Here is a 20,098-nt window from a genome sequence, read left to right as displayed (position 1 = left end):
AAAAATACAGTTTAAAATACATTAGCAAATATTTAGGAATTGCTCATGATGACAAAGAAAATGACGGAGCCTTTTCTAGAATGGAAGACGTGTGTCTGTATGCACATCCTGGCTCTGAAAAAGGAGATTATTTGCCCTCCGTTTTCCCCAATTCAGCTACAACCAGCAGCAAGCCCAGTTCCCAGAACAAGATTTAAGCCCTGTGCAGGCAGGACTTCACTTGCAGAGAGGAGGAGAGGACAGAGCGGGTGCAGCCGCAACCACATTTAACCATGACGCTGTCCTCCAGTGACTGTCCCTGGATGGATCAGGATCAGAACATCAAGTGTTTTCTGACCTGCTCACTGCTCTGTAGTGCACATTCCTCCATAAAAGGGAATGACATCCTCCCATGATGTAAAAAAAAAGATTTATTACATGCTTCTTTCCCACCTCACAGAACGAGTTAAGGACATAGTATTACTAAAGATCTTGCCTGCCCCAGTGTCTTCAAGAAAATAAAGTCACTTCCCATCGGCTTCCGGTTTGGGCCACATTTTTCAGAAGCTTAGTTTGTTGCTACTTCATTACTACTTCTTCAAGAAGTGACTATTTCATAAAGGGCATCTGTCTCACTAAATGAGTGCAAACATCTGGCACGTAAATAATTAAATACGGAGCTCTCTCATGAACCCTAATCCAGGCAGCCAGATGGGCATCAAACGAGGTGTGTACTCAGTTCCAGGGGGATGCCCATACATGTGGTGCATTTCTTACAGCGTTCACCAATTCAAAAACATTAATACAAAAGTTTATTTTCTCTGAAGAACAATTCAACATGTATCTTAACTGCATTAGCAACTGAACTACAGAGAGCTTCTAGCAGGCCCGAGTCACAGGCAGAAGACAGTAACAGCACAGCTCCTCGTTCTGGGAACGCTGCTCACAGCCCCAAGCTGAAGGCAACACCTGCAACTGAAACGTGGATGTAGAGTAGACCCCACACCCCAAAGACAAGGCACTGTCACCTATCGATGCTTATCATCGTCTCTTTGTTTCTTGGTATCTCTTTCCCTGCTCCGGTCTCTATCCCTGTCCTTCCTGTCTCTGTCCTTCCTCTCCCTCCCTCTGCTCCTCTCCTCTTTGGAGTCCCTCTCTCTCTCGCTTTCACCCCACGACCGCTCCCTTTCTGGCCATCGCTTGTCTCTGCTCCTTTCATGGTCTCGGTCCCTCATTCTCCAGTCCCTTGTTCCTTCACGAGACCAGTTTCTTTTCTCTGCTGATCCTTCTCCATATAAATCATTTTTCATGTTTGGCAAATTGATGGGCTTTCGGAAAGGTCTGTCCCGTCCTCCAAACCGCAGCTGCCCGGATTCTTTTTTGCCTCCAAAACCACCTCCAAGCCTCCGAGGAATCCATCCTTTGAGAGTTCTTTCCAGTTCAAAGTCTACAAAAATCTCATGTTGATCAATAACCAGCCTGTTGGCATCTCTGTGGGCCTTCAAGAGAGCACGCTCCTCTTTGTACTCAATAAACGCATAACCCTTGGAAAATCCCGTGACCAGGTCTCGAACCAGACGGATCTTTCTGATGTCTCCATACCGGGAAAAGACCTCCTTTAACTTCTCTTCTGTTGTCTGAAGATTGAGCCTTGCTACGAAGAGGGTAAGGTGAGGATCTCCTGTAACTCCCTTGTTGGGTACGTAGCGTGCCAACATAGCCCTCCATATGGCACGGTCGTGGGGCTCTTCGTCTGTGCCATCAATGCTCCCGGCTTTGAGGGGGTCATACTCCTTTGCTATGGGGGCCCAGTCATTCATTGTCTAGCAGGAAGAAAACGTGCATCACACAAACACACAGACATTTCAGGAAGAAGGGCAGGTAGTGCAAGAAGCACTTCCAGCACTGCTGTACAGTATTTTTCATCAAAAATCCCCAAAAGTTTGACAAACTTAAATAAAGCGGCAATATCGCCGTTGTTTGAGTTCACCCCCCCGGGCAAGGCCATGTCGGGGAGCCTGGATCCGCCGCCGGCTGAGAGGAGCCCGGCAGCTCCTTCCCTCTGCCCCGCCTGAGCGGGCCCCGCGGCCCCGTCCTTCCCCCGCGGCCCCGCCCCGCTCCCCTCCGCCTGAGGCGACACCGAGACCTCGCCCCCGCCCTCCGCGGCCGCCGGGTCCCCCGCCGCCACCCCGCGCCTGACGGCCATGGCCGCCCGTCGCGCAGCTCAGCTCACCTCACCTCACCTCGCCTCGCCGCGGCGGGAAGGGAAGAGGAGGGAAGAGGAGGGAAGGGAAGGCGGCTCTTCCCGTCGGCACAGGCCGATTCGCCAGGCCCCGGCGGGCCGGAGGAGCCGGCTCCCCCCGGCGTTTATTGTAACCGCTTTCCCCCCGCCCCGTCAGGTGGAGGCGCCACCAGCCCCCGCCGCCCCGCCCCAGCAGCCGCCCGAGGCGCTTCGCCACGACGCTTGGCGAATGTGGCGTTGAGGAACAGCCGATGCGTTTACCTCCCTCCCCGCCCGGCCCGGCCCGGCCCGGCCCGGTTCGGTCGTGGTGCCCAGCCCGGGGCAGAGCGAGGGCTCGGCTCGCGGCGCCGGGAGCCACCCCCGGCCCTTCCCGCCGTGCCCCCGCGGTCCCTTACCGGCGGCGGGGGCTGGGGGGTGTCTCCTCAGGGGAAGGGGCAGGGCGGGAAGCGCCGCCGGCCCGCGGCCTCCACCATGGAAACCGCCGGGGGCGGGAGGGGTCGCTCCGCCCGCGGGCCCCGCCGGCAGCACCGCCCGGCCCGGCCTTCCCCGGGGAAGGAAGTTAGCGGCGGGCCGCGCCGGGCATGCAGCAGGGCCGGGAGGAGGAGGAGGAGCTGGAGGATGAGGAGGAGGAGGCAGATGGCGGCCCGGAGAGGGCTCTGGAGAAGAGCCCTTTCCAGCTGACGGCCGGGGATGTCTATGACATCTCCTCCGTGGTGGGCCAGGACCTGCAGCAGCTCAGCGTCGGGCCACAGGTGCCCGCCGCCCTGGCCCGGCTGCAGTTCAGGATCGTGAGGGTGCTGGAGATGCTGGAAGCGCTGGTGAGCGAGAGCAGCCTCGCCGAGGAGCAGCTGCGGATGGAGCGGGACAGCCTGCGGCGGGAGGTGGAGGCCCTGCGGGGAGCGGGGCCCCGAGGGAGCGCCCAGCAGGTGGGTGCCGGGGCCGCGGTGGGCGCCCGCCGTGCAGCACAGCGTGGCCGGGGCGGCTCGGCTGTGGGGTCGGCAGCTGTGAGGTGGCACATGCACCAGATGCCCCTTCCCCAACATAGGTCGTGGCCTGTCCGCTTGGCCACGTGCGGGTGGTGAAACCCACCCTAACACCATATGGGGCGGAGGATACTTCTGCCGCAATCGCCAGTCTCTTCTATCACAGCAGAACAAGTCTCAGAAAGTTTGCTTCTCATCTTTGTAGAAGGCCTTGAAGCCATTTCCAGAGCAGAGATCTTCAGGGTTGTTACAAGTCGCAGTGCTGCGGATCCCTCGCTCCTGTTTCGCTGTAGTGACTAACCACACTGCTAGCTCAGCAACGTGCGATGCTAACGGGAGTTCAGACACACATGGGCAGATTTTCAGAGTACAGATCCACCGTTGTACAGCCCTTACACAGCACCGTCCCCACAAAGACAATTTGCCATTTCTGCAAACAGTAAGGCTTTGTTACTCTGTGGAAAGGACACTGATGTCTGTGACCAAAAAAGCCATTACCACAAAGGTCTTAATTTAGGAAAGGAGAATTCAGCTCTCGCCTGCCTCTGCCACAGAGTTTTGGTGTGACATGAGACAGATTGCTTAGCCTCTCTCATCATCAAAAAAGCAGATAAAAGCAGCTTCTTGGCAAACTAGATTGCAGACTCTTTGGGACAGAGACTTTGCTTTTAGCTGTGGTCAGAGCCTCTCCCACTTGGGCCCCATATCCATACTTGGCTGGGAGATGCAGACACCAAGGCAATACAAAAACAATATGAAAAACTATAATTAACTGCTTGGAAAAAAATCAGGATTGTGATGAACTCATACTAGTTCTAAGAATTACTACGTATTTATAAAATTCATAGTTTTTACTCCATGAGTGCCCCGTTTTCGACAGGTTACAAGATCATGACCACCACACTTTATTTTACAGCCCAGCCTTGGACCAGATAAAATGGTAATAGACCTCACAGATCCAAATCGCCCCCGGTTCACATTACAGGAGCTGCGAGATGTATTGCAAGAGCGTAACCAGCTGAAAGCTCAGCTTCTTGTCGTGCAAGAGGAGCTACAGTGCTATAAGAGGTATATCGTTAAGTCAGCAAAGAACTAATAACAATTACTTATTGTCTGGGGAGCTTATCAGATCAGAGTATCGCAGGTTTGAGCACCTAGATTGGGTTAGGCACTCCAGACACGAGAGACATCTGTGCTCCCAAGAGCCCACAAATGAGCAAAGAAAAATGGGGGGATGATGAAGTCTCTATGCAACGTAATTTAAAAACGAAACGCCCTCTTATTCTGCGCAGTTCGCAGCCTGTTCCCCTAATTGTACTGCTGCAAGCCTGCGTATGGTTACGCCCACTCCACGTACAAGCTGGGTTCTCATGCACATGAATTCATCTGTGCAGTCTCAGCAGTTGCATGCTGTTCCTGTCTAAAGCCACACTACATACCAAAGAGCACGGGGGTTTCCATCTCAGCTTTAGTCAAAATTTCCTTCCTCCTCCAGCTTGCTGTTGGGGACGCTAGCTTATCTACTGTTCCTTTGCTCCCACAGTGGGTACGGCACTGATCTAGAAAGCAGAGTATTAAGCCCTTTCATCATCATTCAAGATAAGCTTGGGGGGGGGGGGGGGGTTTAAGACTGCCAACAGAGGGTTGTGTAAGGCACCTGAACTGTGCAAAACAAGTGCTTTCAGAGAAGGATTTTGGTCTTTCTAGAAGGGACCAGCCTGGGAGAATCAGTGTGAGCCAGAGGGTGGGATGCAGGAATGGCCTTGCTCTTGGTGCTACAAATTCCTTCACCTCCAAGGCAGCTCTCCCCCAGCCTCTGCCCCTCCCTCATCATCAGGTTGTATTATAAACTCCTTGGGGCAAGAAACTACTTCTTAATCTAGACACAAGATGTCTGAGCACATTAGATTTCAGTTGAGATATGTCAGCAACAACCCCTTAGATACAGTAAGCCCGCCCTTTGCCTTGTCTGTAACAGGCAGGTTAAGCCAAGAAGTTAAATCCAAGAAGTCAGTTTACAAACTGCTCGACAGCACTTCTCACAGCACAGTGAGGCACCGCTTCCCTAGCTCAGCTGCCTGCCTTTGCTGTGCAGCCATTGGAACAGCTTCTTGCTCTGATTTCCCAGCTGTGTTACACAGATTACAGGCCAAGTTAAAAATTAACAGTGTGAACATTTTCAGTTTTTGAATGATTTAAGTCACAGTGCTGTGCACCTAGAGAGTGTGTCAAGGCCGCTTTTCAGTTCAAGTAATTCTATGTGGTTATGTCCTCGTACAGCGTTACAGCTTAAGCCAAAACCCATCTTCCGTTTAAACATTCACATAAAATCTTAATTATAATTGTACAGCCATAAAGAATAGTTGTGCAGGGGAAGAGGGTAAACATGAGGGTATGTTCTAAAATGTCTTGTGTGTATTGGAAATAAGCTCTATATAGCACGAGGTCACTGACATCCTCACAGAGAATGGCTTAAAATGACTGATGATGTTTGGGGATTGCATTTTTAATCATGATTTCTGAGTAGAAGTCATCATGCAGATATTAGAGATCTGCAGCATCACCAAACAGCTCCTAGTCCCATTTCTCTAAGAGGAGAATCTGCCTCAGAATTATCCCACACCTGATGTCACACCAGTTTCTAGATACTCTCCATTTTTATTTCCAAGGTCCAGATGAGTGATGCTTAGCTACTTTCAGCCTTCAGCTACTGCAGTCACAAGCTTTGATCCACTCGGTTCTCAAGATAAATGAGGTCAGCTCAGGACAGTAAATTGGCATGCTGTGACAACACAGCATAGTATGCAAGCTGGTAAAATCTAACCCGATTCCAAGCAGGGGAAACATCCTTTGGTAAAACTGAAGCTTTTGCCTAAAGTAGGCGGTTACAACCTTGTAGAGGGTAGCAGCTTCAAAGTAGCATGACAAAATCTACAGCTGAGGCAAAGCCTTTCTTGTCTCCTCTATAGGACAGAAAGAGGAACAGCCACCTGCCTTGCAGGGAAGCTGAGAATCTCCCCTCTGTTCCCAGCTGCATGGTGTGAGCCTTCGTGGCTGTGCTGAAGGTACCACAGATCCACCCATGCAGAAATTCACTATTTGTGTCGGCACCCTGCTGTTATCTTCAGACTCTTGTACAAATCCAACGTGTAATTACACTTCCCTTTCATTCCTGTTATGATTTGCCATTCTTCCTCTGTGGAGAAGTCAGCTCGTTACTTTTTTAGTGTTCTCATTAAAGCATAGTCTAAGCAAAATTACATAGTGGTATTTAAGGAAAATAAGAGCAACTCATTACAAGAAATAGGCCAGGCTGCCATCCCTGTCCTGTGAACATCCAGTCACCCATGTCCTAGGCTACACAGTGAGGGGTTTAACGTAGACAGCAATGCCACACTATGCACAAAACCACAAAAAATAAACAAAACCTCTTCTTTTCCCAGTGGGATTATCTCACAGAGAAGGGACCAAACTGAAGAACTGGAAAAAGAAGCCAGTGGCAGCAGCCCTGGCACCAGCAAGGACAGTGAAGAGAAGACAATAATCAAACGGCTGTAAGTTTGTCTGCATCTTTTTTGGCAGAATTTCTGCATCTTTTTTAGGGCACGCCTCATACTTAGTGAATCCAGGGATGAATTCTGAACTTCGGCCTAGTTGGCTGCATATTGTTTTCTCATCCTCTCCCTGTAAAATTAAAACACAACAGAGAAATCCTTTCCTGTGGAAAAAGCACTCCACAGGAAGAAAACCTCCACCCAGGCAAGCAGGGCATCACTTTTTTTCTAGGAAAAATAAGCATTTCAGAGCAAAACTATACAATACTTGCCCCCCCCCCCCCCCCCCCCGCTAGCACGTTAAGACTCTGCTGTGGGAACATGCCAGCTGTCCCTGGAGGTTTGTTTACATTGGATGAAGCAGCTGTACACAGTACCCGCAAGCTCAGGCTGCATCCCTGAAGTTCCCCCAACAGCAAGACGGCCCCAAGACGGCTGTCTTGACTGCATGTTCCTTCTTTTCCAGTTGTACATTGTTTCTTTTTTCTTGTCCTTTTTTTTTTTTAGGTTCTCTTTTAAACATGGAAAATGAGCATCCTCGAGAACTTAACCACTTCTGTTCAGAAATGGCACTGATGAGAGCCTCTAAGGTGTTAAGGGAGTCAATGATTGGAAGAAAAGCATCACTCCTACTGTAGAGAATAAGCAATCTCATAAAAGTTGTGTTGTATAATATTCTTTCAGAATATTTTGTAATACTTTGCTGTTTTAGAAACTGTTTAAGACACACACTTTTTGTATTTCTTAGATTCCGGTCAGACGTTACCCACATGTAGACAATAAATGTTTATACAAAGGTGATTTTTATTCTTATTAAAAGAGCCTGTGTTGATCTGTACTACCACTTATTTATCCTGTCCACCTATCAAAATGCTCAGCCCAAATGATTTTGCAAGATGAAGATATTTTTAAGAGATACGTCCCATTCACAAGTGTATTCATAGAGAAGCACTGGGAAGGAAGAACCCATTCAGACTGCAGTCCCCACAGCACTTACACAGAAAGTAATTATCTTACACCAACGCAGAACTGCTTGAAGAAAACCCCAGCACTCCTTTTTGTTCTTGTCTTTCCTTGCATTAGGTGGGCAATACACAGGCAGCAGCAGGCAGAAGCCTGTCACGCCCCGCCACACCAAAGGAAGATGCAGTTGGGCTGTGACGACAGAACCTCTGCACACACAGGAGCAGCCATTTGGGGTCAAGAGGAAAGATGGTAGAGAAGAGCACAGCAAGGGAAGAAAAGCTGCTGCATCGTGCTCTGCCCACATGAAGGACTGGTATCTTTTCAGAGGTGCAGACATGCTCACACTGGAACAGATGCACCAAACACTTCATTTCTGACAGCTAAAGGCCTCCTGTAGTAGACAGTTGTATTCTTCATTAGCTCTGTTCTTTCACTTAGCTGTCACAAGCTGTGTATTAGCCCAAGTAATGAGATTTATTACTAGTGGAACCATATAGGGCAAACGGAGGAATAGAAAAGAAGCTTGAAATATACCAATTAGGTTCCACATTTAGAAAAGTAGAATTTCAAGAGCAGAAAAGTCTGAACAGACATAAAAGGAGCAGTCACAGGTATCAAACTATGATCTTACTCTCTTCAGAAGTGAAAGCAGGCTCTGAAACCTTTTGATTCCCTCTCATACACTAGCGGCATGAAAAATATAGGACACTTCACACATCTGCTCAGATGCACAATGGGAATGTGGCTTAGCAGAAGGCAGAACTGCAGTCTCCTTTCAGAGAGAATTTGTTAGCAGCCATACATCAGCAAGGCAACATCAAAGATGTCTGACCTAAGCAAGTTGGTTTAGCCAGGGCACAGAACTGCTAAAGCCATTTTGCCACCCTCAAAATATTAACAAGCCTTGGCCATGTCCCTGTGACCTATTTTCTAGAGCATGGTAGCAGGGAAGGAAGTTACTGCATTTCCTTAGCAGAGCCTTTGTGTTTAGAGGAAAAATTAAAAAAAAAAAAAAGAAACAACCACACATCAGCAACAGCCAGGATACACCTCGGAGCTGAAAAGAGATGTTTACATGTGCTCTGAACTCCATCCTCCTCTGTGAGTTATCCAGGGATATATTTTCCAATCTCCTTTAAAAAGGGGGGGGGAGGGGGAATTATGCCCCCAAACACACTAATCACTCTACTAAGTCTTAATGAAACAACTTCAGGTAATAAACTGCACAGATTAAAGAGAGCTGTGCAAAGTAACAACCTGCCATGGAGGCACAGAAGCCTAACATAGCCTTAGGCCACTCTGCTGTTAGTTGAAGGAGACAGTAATGAAAGCTGCAATTATTCTTTTCAGTTTACCATTTAAGATGTTCTCTATTAAAAAAAACCAAACAGGTGGGAGTTCACCAGTTAACAGTAGACAGGAGAACACCTCATCCTTTTTGGGCTAGCCTTTTTCTGGGACCATCACAGTTGCATCCACTCTGGTGCCAAGTGAGCTGCACAGCTTCTCTCTCAAACGGGGAGCAAACTGCTTGGCTACAGCTACACCAGAAGAGGCTACTGTCCTGTTAGGGCTACCCCGCTGCCTCTGGCAAAGCCACATGAGCCAGGCAAAAGCAGTTGAGCTCCCAACCCAAGGGCATCTTTCCCTGCTAAGTGCTTTACACCTTGTTAGAAGATGAAACCGTCCTATAAGGCACTGAGATAAAAATCCAAACAGCACGTTTCTGTGAAAAGTATTTTGAGAAATACATATATTGGTTCCTAGAAAAGTAAAGGATACATACGCAGTGCAACATCAGCTTTATTACCATCTTCCGATGCAGTGCTACTTGATTACCAGTTAAGCGTTTCAAAGAAGACAATTTTCTTGTTATGGAAAATAGGGAGACATCTTCCCCCTTTCTTGTTTACAAAAGTGATGCTGAAAAACAGAGGTTTTAAGCTATCTGACCTGATAGAGAACAAGCAAATGTTTAAATAAATTTTAAAAAGCATTTTATTCCAATTTTGACTTAAGGGAAGTGCTCTAGTAAAACAGGATACTGTACACACTGCTGTAGCCTCTGTTACTGAGACAAGAGAAAAATGAGTGCCAACTCAAATAAGTCAGCCAATGAAGCTTACCTGTAACTCAGTACATGTAAGGTAACAGGTCTCCAGTTAATTCTTCAGAAATGGTGAAAGTACACAGGCTGCCTCTGATGAGCTTGCCTTGTGTTAAGTGGTAAATATAAAGCATTTGAGAGCTAATGATTTTCACAGCTTGCTTTCAAAATGCTAATGATCTGCAATGGAGACAGGTACTATAGCAGCCACTTCATCAATAATAAATATATTCTTTATTTTACAGAGACATTGTCTTCAAGTTTTTAATTTAAAAAATACATCACTAAGCCACCTCTCTTGCTGCTGGAGCATACAACCAGGATGTTGTTGCTATTTGACCTATCACATAGGCAAGCATATAAGATTGTCCTAGAGGGCACTAGCTGGAACAGCAGCAGCCTTCAAGACATGAGGAACAGAAGACATTATCAGAGCCACAGATCCCTTGCTGACATCTTCCAGCAGCAAGCGTGGCTGATGGCTCACAGCCATGTTCATCTACACACATGCCAAGCCTGCCTTGGCAAAAATTCCAACTGGTAAGAATTCATCTTTAACATAAAGGACCTGCATTGTATTGCCCGCCTATATCACAGATTTGGTTCTCCAACAGTAACATTACCAACATCCGCAAGATGCTAAGCGCTCGACTCCCATTTAAGACAGTGGGACCAGACCATGCTGACAGACCTACAGGACCAGGCAATAAGGAATCTACTTTCTTCATTGCATGAACTCCATCATTACAGTTTGAAGCTGCGTATGAAGATGACTCCTATTTTTGGAACCGCTATGCTCTACTTCAAGCATTCACAGTAAATAAATAGCTTCCAATGTGGCTAATTAGCATAGGAAGGTAATAAAAAAATTTTTTGAGAGCTTTTTATTCTACTTCTTTAAAATCCTCTGGGAGACACCTCCAAGAATCAGCCATCAACTATAAAAAGGTACCATCTTAAATCTTAGAAAATAAGTAATGTCAAACATTGATTCTCACTGTGAAGTTCTGTCTTCACATTTCTAATCAGTATTAACCCAGCCGATCAAAATCCATCCTCATTTGGCTTGGAGTCATTTCTCTGAAGAAAGCAGCCAATGTGACCATCCATTTCCCTCAGCACCAATGCATTTAGAGTTCATTGCCAACATGAGATACGACACTGGAAAAACTGGATCCCTACCACAAATTGTTTGAGAACGATAGTAGCATCCATCTCAGAGAAGCCTGTCAGCACTGGGTTGTAAAAAGCAGTCTGACAAGCAGTCAAGCCATTGGATGTGAGTCAGAGTACAGAAGTACATGGGCTGTCATAAAGTTAATGCCAAGTTCATCACCCCACAAAGTGGAGCACAAGATTTCACTGCAAAAGCAGAAGCACAACCCAAGTGATTAAGTTTCTGTGCAAGTCTTTGACTGCATGCTCAAGTAGCACTGGTCACTATGTAGAAGTATTCAAATTTTAGGGAGGGTTTCCTTTTATGATATAAAAGTTTTGGCAATCTAAGATCAATTATTCAAGCTTGCCTGGAAATCTGTAATAGGTATTTAAATACTGCAAAGCAACAAGGTAGTTTTTAAGGAGCTCAGAACACCATAAGCAGTCCACTAAGAAAGCTGAGGGAAGTGAGGGCAGGAAAAAAAAAAAATCCACTGACTCCTTGTAGAGCACTCAGTCCAAAAAAAAAAACCCACCAAACCCAAACAAAGAAGATGAATTAGTGTTTCAGCCATGGATGAGCTTCAATGGAAGCTTTGCTTCTGTCTCCATAGTCATACAACAGTTCTTCACCTGCTTTAATGTCTCTGGAAGCTATCAGTATGAGATGAGGCACACCATCAATGTCATGAAGCTTTGTTTGACAATTGCCACATTTGCTGTGATTAATCAGTCTTCCCAGACGATTAGTTTCTTTTGTAGCATCAACACTGAAAGAACAAGAACAGAATGCAAGATTGCTGCATATCACAGTCACGTTTGTGGACCAAAACCAAAGTGCAAATCAGATAAAGAATGAGGAATCCACACAAGGCTTGAAAAATGAAAGAAAAACAGAACATTACAGAATATTCATATGATTAAACAGACAGCACATAATACGGCAATGTCGGTAAACTAAAGCAATTCTGGGAGATTAAGTTAGCACAAAACCCAGAAAATGGAAAATTTTGGACTATGTTTGAGCTGCCTGTTTCCAAGCAGCTCTCAACTGTTCATGAGGAACAGCAGAATCCAGGCATAGAACACCACCAGAAAGGCTTGTTACCTTAAATACCCTCCCCTCAAGAAAGCTGTGTCCAAGCTAAGCAGTATCCACTGAGTAAGCCAGCAAGAGTCCCTACTCACACAGTATTAAGGCTGAGAATGCCTTAATACTACAGGTCCAACTTCCAGAGACGCGGACACTAAAGCTCTAGTGCCCCACATTGAACACAGAATCGTTATGGCAGCTGTCATTATGGCATCTAGACTGCAAGTCAGACACACAGAATATAGGGCGCTTCAGGGTAATTAACATACGGGTTACATGACCCACACTCCCGTATCCAGCAACATCAGCCAAGGAGGAAGGAACGTAGTCTGAGTAGTTGCTTTGGGAGAACTGGAGTTTGGGGCAAATGACACAGCAAATAGAGGAATAAAGCATGCACACAGGGTGGGTGTCAGGTACTAGAGAAAAAGACCCAGTCAAAGACAGCTGAAGGCAATGTTTCTGTTCCAGAGAGTTTGTCCATACTGCTTTTCAAACAAAATCCTTGCAACTCAGGAAAAGCAGTTAATTTTACAAGAGAATAAATTTAGGCAGAACTCCATGGCAGAGCTAAAAGTCTCATCCAGGCAGATACAACTCTCCATATAGTTTGTGCTGTACTTCAGAGAATCAGGCTTTGAGTCACCTACCATTCCTTTTAGCCCAGAGGTACAGGAGGCTCTTGGAACATGAAACAGTGCTCCAAAAAGATTTCCTAATTCATGGTTCCCATTTAAAAAAAAAATTACATAAAACCAAGAGCAGACTTAGCAGCATTCAAAGCTTCTATCACTCAACTACCACACTTACGGGAAGAGAAGCTTACCAGTATGTTTTGCTGAGGTACTGAAAATAGTACATATAGCAGCCTGTGGATGGATCTTGAGCATAGACAGCTTCTCGCTTTTTAGCATCAGTGATCTCTATGAGATCCCCATGATATTCAACTACAAATTCTCCTCGATTAAAATGTTTAGTAGCAATTACTCCTCTCCCTTTGCCATCGATGTAATCAATCTGTTGAGTTGAAAAGAAACTCAGCTGGGAAATTAAAAAGTATTTACATGATTGCAAATATGCTGTTTACTAGAAAAGGATTTGTCATTAAAAAATGCTGCAGCAGGGTACTTGTGTGTATTGCAGACAAAGCTGTAGAAGCACAATGCACAGCATTGTGGAAGAAATATGCCATGAGTTTGGGACACACCCTATGAGCTACCAGGTATTTTGATACAAAGTCTTCTAATCAAAGAACTAAGAATTACTTTAAATAAACCGTACACAGAGAAGAGTTATCTATTTTTTCTTTTAAACAATCTATTAGCTGAGGCAGTAAGCTTTTCCATTTCAGGTGCACCATCACCATTAGCATGCACAGGTTAAAAAGTCAGAGGAACAGAAAGATCAATGACAGAAATTATATTTATAACCCACCAGTATACTTTATTATTCCTGCCTCGCCCTGTAAATTGGGCAACTCCAAGAAAGTTCTCCTATCACTGTCATAGATGTGACAGTGTTAACTGGAGGCTGCTGCTTTCCAAGAACCACAGCTCTTCTGCACTTCCAGGAGCCATTTTTGCTTTAAATTCTAAAAAAGGGTGATCAGAGTAACCCAAATGGTAAGCACCTGGTCCCATAACTAGTATTTGCTAGCAGTGGGAGGAAAAACAGTACAACCCGTTATCCCAAGTGCCAGAATGAAGACCCACAGCGACTGGCTGTAAACAGGCTAAGAGAATTTGTTACCATACAGTGTATGGGTGTTACCTTTAAAACATATGACAATTAAGATGCTATATCTAACCCCATTTCTGGAAGCTAACCCAAGAAATGAGATACTAAAGGGAGCAAGTGCATTTTCAGTAAAGACTATAACACTCCCTCAATATTCATGACTGAGGCTGCACATACGTATTCTTCAGAGCCAAATATTGCCCATCTGAAAGGAAAGACAACGTGCTCTAGTTTTGCTGCACTTTCATCTTACTATTGAGGAACTGCAGCAGTTCTGAGACTGAGTTCTGCTACTTTCTGCTTGAACAGATTAACAGCAAGATACTGTATAAACAGTACATGGCTACTCAGGTTGGCGTTGCAGTTACCTTCATTCCTTCTTCTTTCCCACTTGTAATTAGCTCATCTATTTTCCTCCTCTCCTCAGTCTGCAGAATAAACAAGAACAAAACCACACTATTGTTGATAGTTTTTGTAGCTTATTCTATAGCTAAAAGGAAATTATTAGCTAGTGACACTCATTTTTCCAAACCATCCCATATTTCTAGCAAAACTGAATGGTAAAGAGACAGATTTCTGCCCCCCTGCCCCAATACATTAGCAGCTAGATTCTGTCCTAGAAAATTTGGAAATGCTGATCCAGTTCTTCAGAATGTTCTTAACAATACTTCCACTACACAATGCTATTTGTATTTGGCCAATGGAAACCACTTACAGATAGTTATAGACTTCCTCAAATGTTCAATTAACTGGCAACGTTATAAGTAATGTTACTTTAACAAGAAGCTACCTCCAATTCAGATTTGCTCTTCCTGGAACTTCTTCTAACTGGGTAATAATCTGTCACTTTTCGATTCGGTGTTCTTCCTTGTGTTCTAAGGGATAAGAAAAATAGAGAACACACATATTTCAGACTATTTGTGAAGTTACACCTCTATGACAGAGGTATATGTAAGAAATTTATTTTCAGTCTGGTATGTTGAAAGGGGATCAATATGAATCAGTGTTTATCAGTACTCTTCACTTCAAGCCAAAAGCTACACCCCCTTTTCTTCCCCACACTATTTCCATTATGCTAGTATTAATTATTTAACAATAAGAATGAGATGCCATTGGAAACCAACTGAAGGTCACATTACAAGTCTGAAGCCCCTGTATGCCTTGCCAGAAGGCACTCTAAAATTTAGATCATGAAAACTGCTTGGCGAGGAATTCATTAATGTTAGGTCACATTACTCTGATATCATGAGAAAGAGCATCAGCTCAGCCAGGAAGCCTCCAACTGTAATTAATCTAATATTCTGGTTTTGACAAGATACATTCTCATTTGTCCACAGGAAAGCAGGTCTTAATGGCTCATTAATTTATTTTTTCTGTAGGTGATCAGCAAGTATTTCCCTTGAGATAAAATACACTAGCCTTGCTTTCAAGAAAAACAAAAGTCCTCTGCAAGGTAGATAAATACTTCGGGTGCTATTTTGTATTTTCAAACATATTATTCTTGAGAAAACAAACATAACCAGTTGCTTAAAAAAAGGCAACAGAATAACAGTAACATTACAGCTCTGACTGTAGTTCCTGAAGGAAAAATGCAGCTCAAAGCCTCCTGGTGCTAAAGGACACACAGAAGAAAAGCTTTTACAATTCCAGGAGTCACTTACTTTCTCCTTGGTCCACGTTTTGCTTTAACCATCTTCTTCTGAGCTGGCTTTGCATTGGCCTCATCAGCACAGTCTGAAGGCAGGGGCGTCTTTTGAGTTTCTACAGTTTCTTGGTTTTGATCAGAGGAGGGCACTGAAGTATCGCACCCACTTTCTTTATCTTTCTGGTCTTCTGGTTTCATAGCACCTTCAATTATATTGCCACCATTCTTTTTTTCTGGTGACAGGAAAATAAAGTAAGGCTCTGAACTTAGGATCATCTATACCAGAGTGCTTTAAATGGACTCCAATGGTTTCTAGTCCAAGTTTCTAGTTCTGTCAAACAGGAGAAAGAGGAAGGGAATGATACAATTTCTTTCTGCTAGAACCCAGACAGGCTGTTACTCAACTTTTGACTAGTCATTGCTACAGTACACATAGTACGGAGGGAGAGGTGAGCAGAGAAAGGGAAAGGGTAAAACAGAGCCCAAGTACTTTGTCACGTTAGGTTTGCGACTCACAAGTTTTCCAAACCTGAACACACAACACCTTCAGTGCAGTGTTTGAAACAACTGCACAGTTTGCATCTGGCATACTAAATTATCAAGTTGCCGTAAGCTAATCAATATCCTGCACTGAAGAGAGATAGGAAGCCTCTCTGGATCCTGCACTGCTGTGATCAGTAGCTGCAGACACTGGTCTGAGTGGCATTGGCCACTTAGTAAGAGATCCACAGGAACTGAAGGGCTGGGACTTACAAGAAGTCTACCCCACACACAACCAACACTTTCTTGGTTGCATCCATATGACCACATCTTCCTTCTCAGCCAACTGATTTAGGGGTAGGTGAGCACAGCTTAAAGCTGAATAAAGTTTTTATTTAAAGCAAATCACCAGGTTTAACAGTCCCATCTGCTGAGACAGATGCTTCAATCTCACTAGAGAAATGAAGCACAGCTGCAAGGCCACAGCAGTGGGACAAGCTAAAGCCATCTTCACTTTCTTGTCAAAACTGGGGACCTAAATTAGGAGCTAAAGGCCCCAAGTTCCCAGAAAACCTGATGCTCCCTGTGTTGAGTGGGACTTAAAATACCTGCTTGCTAAAAGTGCTTGCATCAAAATGTTTTGACAAATTACCAAGGTTATTAAATGCACCTTTACACACAAGCCAGCTTTTTTTTTTCCCCCCTCCATAAACTTATGGAACTTTCCCATTTCTAGTCACTGCAATGAAGCACCTATGAAGCCTGGCACTCAGCATCTGCAATCTGTGCTCCTCCTTCTCACTGCCTTTATTTCATTCTGAAAATTTAAGAATTGTTTCTTCTTCTACCAGTACCTCTACCTCATACCTGATTTGACTTTGAATTGCCTTTATATAAATTAGTATAAAGTAGCCAAATTATAGAATAAACCAGTTTTAGGTAATAAAACAGACAAAAAAAATTAGATGAACTGCCAAACACTGACCTGAAGAATCAGAGTAGTAATAGAATGTCAGGGAGATTAGGGCATATTGACAATGCAAACATCAGCTTTTTATATCCAGAGAGACAATACAAACATAGCCAGACAAAAAAACAGAGGAAGAATTGCCTGGTAAACCTGTGACCTAAGTTTTGAAAAGGATAAGGACACCCTCGTCTTTGTAGAGTCGCAGTTTGCCGATCGAGTTGTAGGACTGGGAAAGCAACTGGGCCAGGGGAGCTGCCTGGCCTTCTTGACTGTGTATTAAAGTTTTCAAATTGGGGGTGAGAGGAGCACATTTAATGAGGCAAGCAACCCAAAGATCAGTCTTACCATCTTCTTTCCTGTAGGTTTCCTTTAGTGTTTTGCCCTGACATTTCACCTCGTGATACATGACAGAGTTTTCTTCTTGAAGCGGGGGGCGAGCACCAGGCGTTTTGTTAGGATTCAGGTAGCTGTAGATTTTGGATTGACCAATAAACACATTCTCCTAAAACAGACCCACACAAAAGTCAGTACATCACAGATGCCAGGTACATCAAGTTGGTATCCACAACACACTGCAAAGACCAGGGCTGACAGCTGACTTGTGTTAATGCAAATTACACTGCTTTAATGCATCATCCTTGCCACTGTTGCTATTTCTACCAAGTAAAAACATAACGGTGGTAAGCACTCAGAGAACTTTACTAATGCAAACTTTCAGTCCAAGAGGACTTTCATATGAAGAGTGGCAGGATGGAGTCGTCATAACTAACTCCAGCTTCCACTCTGTGCTTCACAGTATGAACTCCGGTGCTAAAAAAGCCACAACGCTGAGCTCCTCAGGAGGAAGGCAGCCACAAAGAGCACAAGCAAAAAAAAAAACAAAAAACAAATAACACAGGAAAAATTGCCCAAGCCTAGAATATACCTCTCATAGCCAGAGAGGTATGAGCTTACCCAAACACTCTCATGAGGTGTCAAATGTTACTGCAGTTAATTATATGCTGTACTGAGCAACACAGAAGACAGGAATCAGTTTTGCACAGTCTACCTTGAGTGACACCTCTCAGTGAAGCCTGGGAGATAAACAATGTCATCTTTTTATCCATTATATTTCACAAAATAAAGTGCAGAAGTTGTTCATGGCAAAAGAAACATTAAAGACTCTACAAAAAGCACTTATGCCCAGCCAGGAAAGTGGTAAAACCCTCTGGCATGGTCAAACACCACAGAGACCAGAGCTTGTATGCTGGCTTGCGCTCAAAGAACATCAACAGTGAGCAGTATCAAATTTAGCAAAGTTTAGTGGAGTCGTGCCACCTCTGCTTTTACCATCTCCTGCCACCTCACCAAGTTTGACTATGCAGTGTATGTAGGGGACACAGATTTCAACTGTGAAAACTCAGTGTCTGGACAAGCAGATGCAACTTGGCCAGAATGAGTTTGTCTTGGCTATATTTTTACTCAACTAAAAGCAATTTTCAGACATTGCAAGCCAGTTAAAACAACAAAAACATGCATCCATTTTCTTAGAAAAGCACACAAAGGCTCCCATTAGTTAAAAAAATAGCTCTAATATAGCTGACTAAACAAATACTCCAGTATATGTAGTCACACAAAAAAAAGTAAACAAAAGCACACAATAGAATACATAGGATAATTTTAATAATTAGCATAATCACAAGTAACAAACTTCACGTGTACATAATTCACACACAAAATAAGACCAGTTAAAGGCTCAAATCTCAATCCACAAATAAACTTTACTAAAGATTATGATTACAGTAGAACAGCCTGAGAAAAAGCAAGTCAGTTAAGACACCCCCTGACCCCCAATATTTCTGAAAGGCCTATCAAAGACAAGACTTGCTTATTTAAAAAACTGGGGCTTTTAAGGATGAAATACTATGAAAACACTCCATTTTAGCCATTGCAAGCAGCGAACCCTGTGCTGCAAAGTTCTCAAGATTCAGTGAAGAGTTTAAACATGGGCATTTCCGGAGAAAGCCAGAAGCAGTGAACTGCAGCAGTCCACCTGCCAGCGGAGCCTTCTGGCTTTCAATGCATCATTAACAGGAAACGAACGACTATTTTGCCAGCGTAGCTTCCTCCCCTCATTCCCAGCTCCCTGCCTTGGCGCTACCGAGACGCGGCTGCCACGTCTTTGTCTGTGCCAGGCTTGAGACCCTCGAGAGCAGAGATTTTCTCAGCGCAGCAGAGCACACGAAGGGCTGCTGAGGAGCTCTGGGATTCGATGCGATAGCCACAATTATTTCCACGGGGGGTTAAAGGCAAAGTGCCCATCAACCTCCGGCCAGCTGCTTGTGACAGAACTACAGGGGAAGATGGCACGGAGGGATCGCCGAGCCTGGGGCCTGGCTTCTCGCTGACAGCCCCGGCAGCGCCCCGCGCTTGCAGGGCAGCTGTGCGGCAGGGCACGGGGAAACACGGGCAGAGTCCGATTCCGCTTAAAGTTAACCCATTTAGGAATGAGTCGAGGAGCCCCAGAAGCCAGGCGCCCGGGGCCACGCTGCTCCCGGGAGCGGCCCACACGCCGGCTCGCTCGCACCGCGGGGAGAAGCGGAGGGCGCAGCAGACCCCGGGAGCCGCCCGCCCCGCTCGCCCAGGCCCGGGCAGTGCTTACCCCGCCGGCCCGGGGGCGGCCGGGTGCCTTCCTCTCGGCGCTCTCGGGGCTGGCCTCCTCCGCGCCGCCCGCCCTGGCCTTGGGCATGTTCTTCCCTAGGAGCAAGGGGGGAAGATCGGCGCCCGAGCCATGTCCGGCGCGGCCGCCCGCGGTCATCGCCCGGCCGCCACGGCCTGCGCCATGTTTAAAGGGCTGGATGCGGCAGAGGCGAGCCGCGGCGGCCCAGCCCCTTCCCGGCGAGCTGCGCACACCGCGCGGGGGAGGAGTCCCGCCGGCCCCGGCACCCCGCGCCTCCCGGGAGGAGCCTCCGCGCCGCGGAGATGCCCCGCGCCGCCCGGCCCCCGCCCCGCGCGACAGCCCGCCGCACCGCCGGCCCCGCCGCGCCCCGGCTCCGCTTCCCCCCCGCCGCCGCGCCCGCGCACCTTTCGCCATGACCGCGGGGGCGCGGCCCGGCGCCCAGGAGCCCCCCGCGGCCGGGCTGCCCCGACAGTCCCCGAGGCGCTCCCCCGCCGAAGCCAACCGCTCCGCAGGGAGACGCCGCGC

General features: G+C 46.2%; 3 protein-coding genes across 7 annotated transcripts; 1 reads left to right on the top strand and 2 right to left on the bottom strand.

Moving 5' to 3' along the window:
* Window positions 1–768: 768 nt before the first annotated feature.
* SNRNP35 (small nuclear ribonucleoprotein U11/U12 subunit 35) lies at window positions 769–2,755 on the bottom strand. Of its 4 annotated transcripts, none has more exons than XM_072879760.1 (2): window positions 2,617–2,755; window positions 769–1,802 (listed from the first exon to the last, which is right to left on the bottom strand). In XM_072879760.1, exon 2 carries the CDS (start codon window positions 1,797–1,799, stop codon window positions 1,008–1,010), a length of 792 nt encoding a protein of 263 aa, XP_072735861.1. In that variant the 5' UTR covers window positions 1,800–1,802; window positions 2,617–2,755; the 3' UTR covers window positions 769–1,007. The 4 variants fall into 4 exon arrangements, with proteins under 4 accessions (XP_072735861.1, XP_072735860.1, XP_072735862.1 ...); XM_072879759.1 differs by lacking the exon at window positions 2,617–2,755 and adding an exon at window positions 2,218–2,366; XM_072879761.1 differs by lacking the exon at window positions 2,617–2,755 and adding an exon at window positions 2,223–2,358.
* A 32-nt stretch (window positions 2,756–2,787) lies between these two features.
* RILPL2 (Rab interacting lysosomal protein like 2) lies at window positions 2,788–7,581 on the top strand. Its single transcript, XM_072879764.1, has 4 exons — window positions 2,788–3,147; window positions 4,121–4,272; window positions 6,648–6,758; window positions 7,266–7,581. The coding sequence occupies exons 1-4, from the start codon at window positions 2,803–2,805 to the stop codon at window positions 7,288–7,290; spliced, it is 633 nt and encodes a 210-aa protein (XP_072735865.1). The 5' UTR covers window positions 2,788–2,802; the 3' UTR covers window positions 7,291–7,581.
* A 2,465-nt stretch (window positions 7,582–10,046) lies between these two features.
* Window positions 10,047–20,098, bottom strand: KMT5A (lysine methyltransferase 5A). 2 transcript variants are annotated; one of them, XM_072879758.1, is made up of 8 exons: window positions 19,978–20,098; window positions 19,556–19,650; window positions 17,260–17,416; window positions 15,481–15,697; window positions 14,610–14,694; window positions 14,188–14,247; window positions 12,909–13,099; window positions 10,047–11,759 (listed from the first exon to the last, which is right to left on the bottom strand). In XM_072879758.1, exons 1-8 carry the CDS (start codon window positions 19,985–19,987, stop codon window positions 11,549–11,551), a joined length of 1,026 nt encoding a protein of 341 aa, XP_072735859.1. In that variant the 5' UTR covers window positions 19,988–20,098; the 3' UTR covers window positions 10,047–11,548. The 2 variants fall into 2 exon arrangements, with proteins under 2 accessions (XP_072735859.1, XP_072735858.1); XM_072879757.1 differs by lacking the exon at window positions 19,978–20,098 and having other exon boundaries at window positions 19,556–19,859.

Source organism: Ciconia boyciana, chromosome 15, assembly GCF_034638445.1.
Source record: "Ciconia boyciana chromosome 15, ASM3463844v1, whole genome shotgun sequence".
Classification (NCBI taxonomy): Eukaryota; Metazoa; Chordata; class Aves; order Ciconiiformes; family Ciconiidae; genus Ciconia; species Ciconia boyciana.
This window is presented reverse-complemented; position numbering and strand designations above follow the sequence as displayed.